General features: G+C 41.7%; 1 protein-coding gene across 1 annotated transcript in view; it reads right to left on the reverse strand.

Moving 5' to 3' along the window:
- LOC119741223 (calcium/calmodulin-dependent protein kinase type IV-like) overlaps window positions 1–8,846 on the reverse strand; it is a 40,256-nt gene extending 31,410 nt beyond the window's left edge. The window contains exon 1 of the mRNA XM_038216962.1: window positions 8,411–8,846. Within this exon, the coding sequence (XP_038072890.1) occupies window positions 8,411–8,571 (161 nt within the window). The 5' untranslated portion in view covers window positions 8,572–8,846. The remainder of the gene's footprint in view (window positions 1–8,410) is intronic.
- Between the last annotated feature and the right edge of the window lie 812 nt (window positions 8,847–9,658).

The raw sequence follows: 9,658 nt of genomic DNA on the forward strand, positions 1-9,658 counted from the left end.
TATGCAGTAGGCCTACGTCTCTACGTCCTATGTAATGTGAAGTTCCTCGATTTGCAACCTTCAAGACACATGTAGCTTACATAATAGTCAAATGAGACAATTAATTGAAGAAATTATTAATACAAAAAATTTCATTATAGTGAGTAATCAAACACGATCTCAATAGAAGTTCTGCCACCACAAATGCTACCCTACAGACAAGCAATCCATAGATACCCCAAATTGAAAAAAAAACTTTACAAAAAAGCAAGTCATTTTGATAAATGTGTGTATGCCAGGCATCTAGCGGTATCGCTCTGCAATAATCATAAACTCAACTCAATCCATATTCCTGTCATAACACCAAACCCGAAAGTGATACAAAACAGGGCCAGAATGACTCCGTATAATGTAAGCAGGCTCCGCACGATACCCTACCGTTAAACCCCCAATCATACCACGACTAGCCTGAGAGAGATTCGTATAAATTGCCCAGAGAGGCGTCCCACTTGCATAAATCTTTGATAGGGCAGTAAACAGTGCTCTGCCAACATGACACGTACTCAACACATGCCGGAGCACTGGCCATAAATTTGCCGGCGTTATGGAATCACCAAATCTTATGCAATTCAAAACCGCAGGAGTACATACCCATACATGAATCTTTTAACATGTTCAAAAATGTATTACTGACTGCGAGTAGGATACAGTAATACTAATATATATCAGTGTACTTGGCAATGCATGCCGTGTTGAATACTGACAATAATGGCAAAATAAGAGACCTGAAACCAACATGGTGTTCACATTGTTGTTGTTACTTGTATAAAGGTAATGGTCACCATTTGAATAAAAAAAAGTGTTTTTGCCAATTCAAGGATCAACAAAGCAGGTTATTAAAAAAACTAACCTTTCGAAATGTCAGCTCCAGTAGATAAACTTCTTGAGAAACTGTGACAATGCATTTTTCTCGACGCAAAGCACAGGGGTCCGTTGAATGCGCGAAGGTTGGGTCCTAAACATCGCGAGGATTGATGGTAATTCCTCTCTTTTTGTTAAAAATGACAGCATACGAGGATGTTTGATCCTCTGATCCGACTGGACATTATACCTGAACATTTAGTCTAAATGAAGTGTTTTATACGTGACGTAATCTTTCACACCCCCCCCCCTCCCAAGGGATGAGTGTTCTTGATGTCAATTTGTCCAAATTTGTGATCTCAAATAATTGACATATATTTCAATTATTTGAGATCACAAATTTGAAAATTTGAAATTGAAAATAATCATTCTGTAGTTTCAGATGGTAAGTTTGATCTAAAGGTTACTTTTGTGGGGGGGGGATGATTTGTCAAGTGCATCTTTTCAAGAAATTCTTATATCATTTCTCTCTGTGAGAAAGTCACAGAAGCGTACCAATTTTCAAAAGTATAATTTTTCGAAAGAAAAGACATTTTAGGAATTAAATCAGGCCAAGAATAAAAAAAGTTTTGTTTCCTATTTCATTTTAAAAAAAACACGGTGGGTAGGTCAGTACGTTGGGGTTTTTTGTTCTAAATTTTTAAAGCCAGAAAAAATAGGGTGGGATGATGGTTGATTTTTTTTTTATTTTTATATTTTTTTACACATTCATAACAGTAAACAATAGTAAAAAATAGTTATTATATTATAAATAGCTGTAGGCCTACTATTTATAGGCTTCCCTGCATGGCGCAGCAAGACCGCACTGCCGACCAACTTACAAAATGAAATAACATTTTTACAATGCAGGAAACTGTCCCCAAAAATGAGGGTGGGGTGGCACCACACCATAACTTAAACAAAAAAATGGAATAAAAATATCTATGTTCTGCCTTATTTTCTAGGTTGGGATGGTGGTAACCAGAACGACAGCTTTTTTCTTGACTTCACCGTAACCCCTTTCCAGTCATATGCAAAGATCACACATGTGAGACTCAGGCTGACCTGCAGCTTATTTATCACTACGCTTTCATGCATTGTACACAATGCATGGTAACCAGTAGTCCGCCAATCGATTGGTGCCACCTGCTGCCAAATATTTATCACTGCATGTGCAGATATTATCTGTGCCAGTGTAATCAGGTCAATAATGCACAGCTAAGTTATCGCAGGTGGATGTATTGCACCACGGCGCGAGAAAATTAATCAAAATTATGTGTGGCCCCCTGCATGGTCTGAATGATCCCATAATAATAGCTATGTACACATGCTGCGATCATTGATTGATCTGAAAAAGGGGTACTGACTACCGGTACCAACAAATGGCAATCAAGTTTGAGAAAGGCAGGGAAAATACCGGCAGCCTGCTGTAGATGTTGAAATTGGAAATGTACACCTTCCTCGTAGATGAATGCATTGCAAATTATGCAAATCTTTAAAGTTTTGGGGATCCATTTAAATACTTCACGAAAAAAAATTATGCCACTCTCTATTATGTCTTTTTTTGCTGAAGTAATGTACTCTGAAGGCTGAAACTGTAAGCCATCCATTCCTATTGTACAACAAAACAAATTATCTGACAGTTTAATTGTATGCAATATGTCACCTGCCATTACCTGCTCTCATTTTGAAAGGTATCCCTACATGTAACCAACAATAACCTTTCACATATTCAGTTGAATCAATGAATAGACACAACATGCTCATAAAACTGTATGATACTTAAAATAATAGGTTTACCCGTCCCCCAACCCCCCCCCCCAAAAAAAATCATGAGTTTCCAGAACACTTTACAACTGAATTGTAATAATTTACATATAAACACTGTCATTTGAATTACATGTACGTGTAGGTAGGTCCGTAGACCATAGCCAGTGGGTAATGGTTTTGTATTGCTGGGAAAGGCGTTAGCAAACATTTTGTTCATTTATTGTTAAAGGTAGAGTATAGGCCCTATCATTTATGTATTTTTTTTGTTTGAAGCAACAAAAGTGCCCAAAATCCAAAGAAAGGTGCTTAACAACTAACCTGATGAACTTTTAGCTCGGTGAATGCTGTACATACACATTCCCAGAAAACAATATTTTAGGATGTCATGCATTGAACCGACGAATAATAGCAACCGTGCACGTATGTGCGTCATTTCAACGCTTGCACGCAGCCATTTACGGCTGCGTGCCAATTCGCGCAGTCCAAAAATGTGTCTACGCATTGTTAGAAAAGCTCTTCTTTTATTTTCTTCAAAATGACAGCATGCCAGAAAGAATAATTTCAAAGGGAGTTTAGTGCCATTACTGCCTCTAAACCGAGTAAGCTTTTCAACAATAATTTTGTCAGTTACTTTTTGGATGGCTGCAAATGATACGCACACTCTACTTTTAACAAATAAAAAGAAGAAAGAATATAAAGATCTGAGTACCAGCAAGTTATAAGGACTATTGTGAATTTAACCTTAATTTCAGTCTTTTCCCCAATGTGTAGGCCTACATTACCCAAAGTCAGGAAACAGAAAGTACCGAAACCAAACCGGAACTTCCTTTTTGGAGTTCATTAACACGTTTCACAGGCACAAAAGCCATCCAAAAATACAATAAGTAGCAACTGAACACGCATGTGACTTTTTGCCAATGCACACGACATTTGCATTCAATTTGTTAAATAGATAAATGAAAGATACAATGCAAAGCACTGTGCAGCACAAGGCGACACTGAGATAACGATTGTGAAAATCCGAGCACTTCACTTTTTATCAAAAATATGAGCACTGAACTTTGAGACACATTTACAATCATAGAGGTCTGTTATCATGGTTATCAGTATGACAGAACAACTCCTACATGTACTTGTGCATGAACATGTACATGTACATGTGTATCGATCCAACCACACACACATACAGCCTGGTACGTAGGCCTACGTTGTTCATACACAAATCTGATCAGTTGATTGAATTGTAAATGTATGTGGGATTTAGTATTGCATAAAAAAGTCCTTTTTTTTCAACAATTGATGGCTCAAACTACAGCAAAAACTGTCACTAATGACAGATAGCCTGTCAATGCCAAGATTCTGGGATTGGCAAAAAAATAATCTAAAGTGAATGGTAAATGTGGAAAGAGTGCTGGCACGTTGCCATACGCACTTGAGGTCTTAAAATGAGGTCTATTGTCACAACACCAAAAAGATGAGCTTTACACTGAAATTCCTATTCGTACACGTATTCTGCTTTTCACACTGCAATTAAGTGCTCAAAGGAAGCAGCACAACCAGGGGTGAAGTCCTCTCCACCATCATAGAATCCCCCCCCCCCAAAAAAAGTGAAAAACAAAAAAGGAAAGAAGTTTTTGGCAATTACAGTTCCACATTTGTTAACATTTTCAGGAAACTGAAATGCCAGCACCTCATAGCCGCTACTTCTTGTGTTAATTCTCTCTCCCACGCACGTCGCTGAAATAGCGTCACAATACACATACATGTACCCTGCTATTGTGTCCTTACCGTCAATTCGACAGCACCACGAATAGTCAGATTGAGCCCCCCCCCCCCCCCCCCCCCCCCCCCCCCCCATTTTTGAAAACTTACCCAGTTTGCCCCCATGGACCCAAAACCTGGATACGCTCCTGTGTCCCACTTCTCCCCCCTCCCCCTTCTTCAGGCCCGTTGCCAGCCCTGAGCATCAGGGGGCCATAGTTCCAACTAGGGGGGCTTACTACCATAAAAATACAAAAATACACATGTATGGCTTTTGCCGTTAGGGGGGGGGGGGCTAATTGCTCGCCAAGGGACCAGCCCCCCCCCCCCCCCCCCTTGGTGATGGGCCTACCCTTCTTGCTTTTCAAATTTACCATGACCTGTAAAAAATACTGTAAAGCCCTCCCACCTCCCTTTCAAATCCTTTTTATAGTGTTTTACTGCTCAAAGATGATAACCTCCACTGTTAAAGAAGACAACGTCCCTACCAGTGGCGTACGCAGGATTTTTTCAAGGGGGGTGTTTCAAAATTGGATGTCATCATTTATGACCGTAATGAAGATGGTAAATTGTGTTGGCGCCCGAAATAAAAATAGTATCAGTGGGCTAAACCTAACGCTAAAATAAAAGTCGGGAGTTTGTGTTGCCGCCAAACATAGTAAATCGAAAAAAACAAAACATGTTCTGTGTCTTATGATGAACATATGAGTAAAGGGGTCAATGTGGGCAGTCCCCTCCCTCAACAAACAGCATTTAAACAAAAAAAAGAAGAAATTCAAGAAAAAAAGTGACACAGGCTGCGGAAGTGCTAGGATCTGTTCTTGTAATTGGCTAAATTTACTCAGCTTCGTCCCCTGGATCTCATGATTCTCATCCGTTGGGAATCTAATTCTTTGTGTAAACCGCCCCCACCCCTAAGGCCAAACTCCAGATACAGGATACATACGCGCTCTGGTCACAGGGGCGGATTCAGACTGCCATTTGCCGGGGGGGGGGCCTAGAATTGTAGTGAAGGGTCCAGGACCTGCGAGCGCGCAGCGCGAAGCCCCTACGGCGTGGGGTCCGGGGCCCGCTTAAGGGCCCCGGGAAAAAAATGGATTTTATATGCTCTGTGGTGCAATCTGAGGCGATTCCTGGCCACTTCCACCGTTTAGAAAACGTTTTAAACATCGAAAATTCCATTAAAATTTGTTATTTTTTTTTGTTCTTCATTAAGTTTGTTATGTACTCAAAGTTGAGAACCATGTTCCATCTCCGTATTTTTTCACAATTTTCTATTTTGGAAAGGGATTTAGGCCCCTTGTAGTCCGAGCCTCAGCCATTCGCTGAATGAGGTACAAATAAGGTGGGGGCACCGCTAGGGTGAAATTAGCATAGAGGGAATTTGGCCGGAGGACTAATGCGAGCGCGGAGCGCGAAGCACTTACGGCGTGGGGTCCGGGGCCCGCTTAACCCTAAAGGGGCCGGGTTATTTTGACCATTTCTCAGCCGGGGGGGGGGGGGGGGGGGGGATTCCGCCCCCCTAAGATCTCGGCCATCGAGTGACGAAATTTTTTGAAACTCGGCACATGCATAGAGCAACTCTTCCTTAACATACCCAAGAAATTTCATGACTATAGGCCAAAGGGTTTTGGAATTATGGCTAATTAATTATTCATATGTACGAATGGCAATTCTGCTCTGTGTACACGACGTTTATGCGAAAATTCAGTTTTCACGGCGCGTAGCGCCGGAAATTTTTTTCGCTACGCGGCAACCCGTGGTCCGATTTGGTAATGCAATGCATTTGGTATCAAAAGATGCGCAAAGCTCGAGGCTAAAAAGTCATAACAGCTCGGGTCGCGAATTTTTTTTTTAGAGGCTATCACGGAAAATGTTGGGGGGGGGCGGGCGGATTCCGCGGATTCCGCCCCCCGGCCCCTTTAGGGTTAAGGGCCCCGGGAAATTTTGGATCGTAGATGCTCTGTGGTGCAATCTGAGGCGTTTCCTGGCCACTTTTCCCCTGATTTTTTTAGCAGAAGTTTTTAAAATTGAGGGGATATTTTGTTTCATTTGTTTCAAATACATATAGGCCTATGTATTCTTGCTCTTATAAAGTGTCTTCTGTATTCAAAGCTTAAAGTTGAGAACATGCACATAATTTGTAATTGTTCCGCGCTCGGTCACATAACTCTCTTTTCCCTCCATATTTTTACATGGCAAAGGGGGGTGTTTAACAGCCAAAACACCCCCCCTGCGTACGCGCCTGGTCCCTACATAAATGCCAACTGAATCCTACCTCCAAACTGTAACTGAACATGAAAACTGTACATTGCTTCACTTTTCTCCCGAGATGTTGTGGAAGATGCTGGAACTGGGTCAAGTTACATCAATATCACTGCTTTTGCAATGCACAGGCACACACACAGGCTCTTGAGCTACGTCAACAGCATCAGGCTGAAGACATCAAAGAAGCAACATACGTCATGCACATCTTCCGCTCTCCTGGCCAACTCAAGCCATGTTCATCTATATTTTTTTCATGAGGGCATGTTAAGGTTAGTCTATATGTGAGCAGATTCACTGATTAATTATGCAAGACAACCGTCTCTTGACCTCTAGATTTTGACCAATCAGCGGGCGCTTTCTATATTGTGTCATAGACATGGACAAAAAAAAACAAGACACAGCAAACAAAGGCTGTGATTACGCGCTATTATGTTATGCGATTAGCGCCAAGCTTGTCTAGGTTTTTATAGATCTAGGCCCAGCAATTTCATTATTAGAGGAGGTTCCCCCCCCCTCCCTGATCCAAAGGTGGCAGACTGATGACAACAGCTTATTTTCTTACAAATATTTCTGGGAAGTTTAACACTGCCAGACAGAAATCTTACAACTAAGAAAGAAAAGGAACTACACCTCTGGCTGCTGAGATTAACCAATACACGAAAGGAAAATATAAATACATGCAGTTCTACAAACATGATTGCTTTCATGGTTAGGAAACCATGGTTACTGTTTAAGTGCACACATCCCCACTGCCAAATCATGAGTCTGCATCTTTGAAGTTTGGCAAATACGTAACATTTACACTACATTTACTCTTTCAATTTGCATTTTGATTCTTGATTTGAATATTCATATCAATTTACAATGACGTCCCTATAGTTCGTTTTTGAATCTATTGCCAAACTGTTGATAAAAACTGAATGAAAAAAATTGAATTACTACAATTATGGCTGTAGTACATGAAAGATGTTAACAACAGAATGAGGAACAAATAATTAAAACATAGTTTGTTAACTTAGTAGTTGGACACGTAGCTAAAACGTACATGTGTAAGTATCCTTGAAACCTTTTAGAGTGCAAAAGGACCCCCCAAAACCAGACTCCACGGAAAGAATTCCATACTTGGCCACCACTCAGACCTCCTGCACAAAGTCTATGGGCCATGGCAGAAAAAGTTACGAGTATTTAAAAGAATTGTTGCACTCCTTTTAGTGTTTCTTCATCAGATTTACAACTTTTGGTACTTTTCAGGTCATACTAAGGAATATTATGAGTGGTGGCTCAGTATGGAATTCTTCCCATGAAGGGTCCAAAAAGGTTAGCCGATGAAAAGGCACGGCCCACATACATCAATCGTAAAATGTTGAACTTGTCCTTCTAACCATTCACGTGTGTAACGTAGTGCTCACTACCATCAAGTACCATGTATTTATTCCCTGCGGATCATAGTCATACAAGCACTAATGGGTTAAGGATATACTTTTTACATCCACTCCCCATCCCACCTCAAATATACCTCCTTCAGGTTCGGTCCACATAATGTACATTATCGGACACCACATTATCATGATGTACAATATGCATGGGCAGTGAACACAAACTGATGAGAACCTATACACGCACTGCGAGGGCGCGCGTAGCGTAGAGCTGTTTACTGCGAGTGTGTACTACTGTGCCGGTATTTATACATTTTGTCGTAGCCAACAACACTGGCCCTGCAGTCTTCACAAACCTTCCAAGTTCTTTGCCGATCTTGTAAGCCTCTTCGAATGTCTCCACCTTCTTGGAGTCCTGGATCCACGCGGTGTTGTCGACGGGCCGTGAGCTGGCCATGGTGGAGTGGGCGAGTCGGCTACCGCCGTCCGGAGTCGCACGGGTGGAATTTGCTGGCATCTCCTGCCGGGAACTAGTACTAAATAATCGCCCTGGCAAATCTCCTGTATCGGACTCAAACTTTGGACGATCACTTCGGTTGCACGGAGTAGACTAGGCACAGGCAATTTATAGGCCTCGAAAATGTTTGCACTTGGTCTCTGACCCCGTTCATCAGTGATAAAACGTAAACAGTACTTTACATACATGCAATCATCACAACACGTTGATCCACCGGTTTGTTGTCAAGTCCGATTCCGCTTTCATTTCCAATTCGGTGTGCTCCGTAACGAGGTGGTGACGTCACGACCACCTGCTAAATGTAACTGAGCGTGCGCAGTCTTTCGCTTTCAGCGAAACTAATATGAGGGCGCTGTTTACGTTCCACGGTTGCGCTCGCAAATGGAAGAAAAAATTCTTTGAAGTTCACAAAATTGTATGTGACAAATTCAAACTTATAATAAAAGCAGCGAATTTCTAAGAACATGAATACATTCCGTTGGTTAATTAATTAATTTATTAATATAACCTTTGGTGAAACGATGAACCGCGGACCATCAATCGGATCATGAAATTTAGGCACAAATTAGGCGACATAAATATGAAAGTTGGTTGGAGTCCAAAAACACGAGGTCGTACGTCACAGACTGTTTATGCATATTCATGATTTGCGCGGGCGCGCCTGCATATTGCATACATTACAGCGCGGCCGCCATTTTGAAATCGCATGGGGGATCGCATGGGGGACGATATTTGTGGAATCTGATGACTGAAATTCGTCTTGTGGCCAGATGGATGAAAATATTGAGACCAAACAACGTTTTTTCGAAAAGGTATGAGTTGCTCTACGACTACGAACCTTAACTTTGGAAATTTGTGCCCTGGATGAAAAGATAATTGCGATCGAAAGATGTAGCAAAATCGCTACATCGGCGGCCAAAAAAATTCAGTCTTTTTGGAAGCATTCAGCGTCTGGCCGTACTACAGAGCTTGCGATAGTACTGTACGGCCAGACGCAGTCGGGCTAGGTTGCGGGGTGATTCTTGAGTTTATGACTTTGACGAGCGCCCTCTAGACACGCCTCGGTTGATGGAGCGCCCGGGAACAG

The sequence above is a fragment of the Patiria miniata genome, unplaced genomic scaffold (genome assembly GCF_015706575.1).
Source record: "Patiria miniata isolate m_02_andy unplaced genomic scaffold, ASM1570657v1 HiC_scaffold_5, whole genome shotgun sequence".
NCBI classification, from domain to species: domain Eukaryota; kingdom Metazoa; phylum Echinodermata; class Asteroidea; order Valvatida; family Asterinidae; genus Patiria; species Patiria miniata.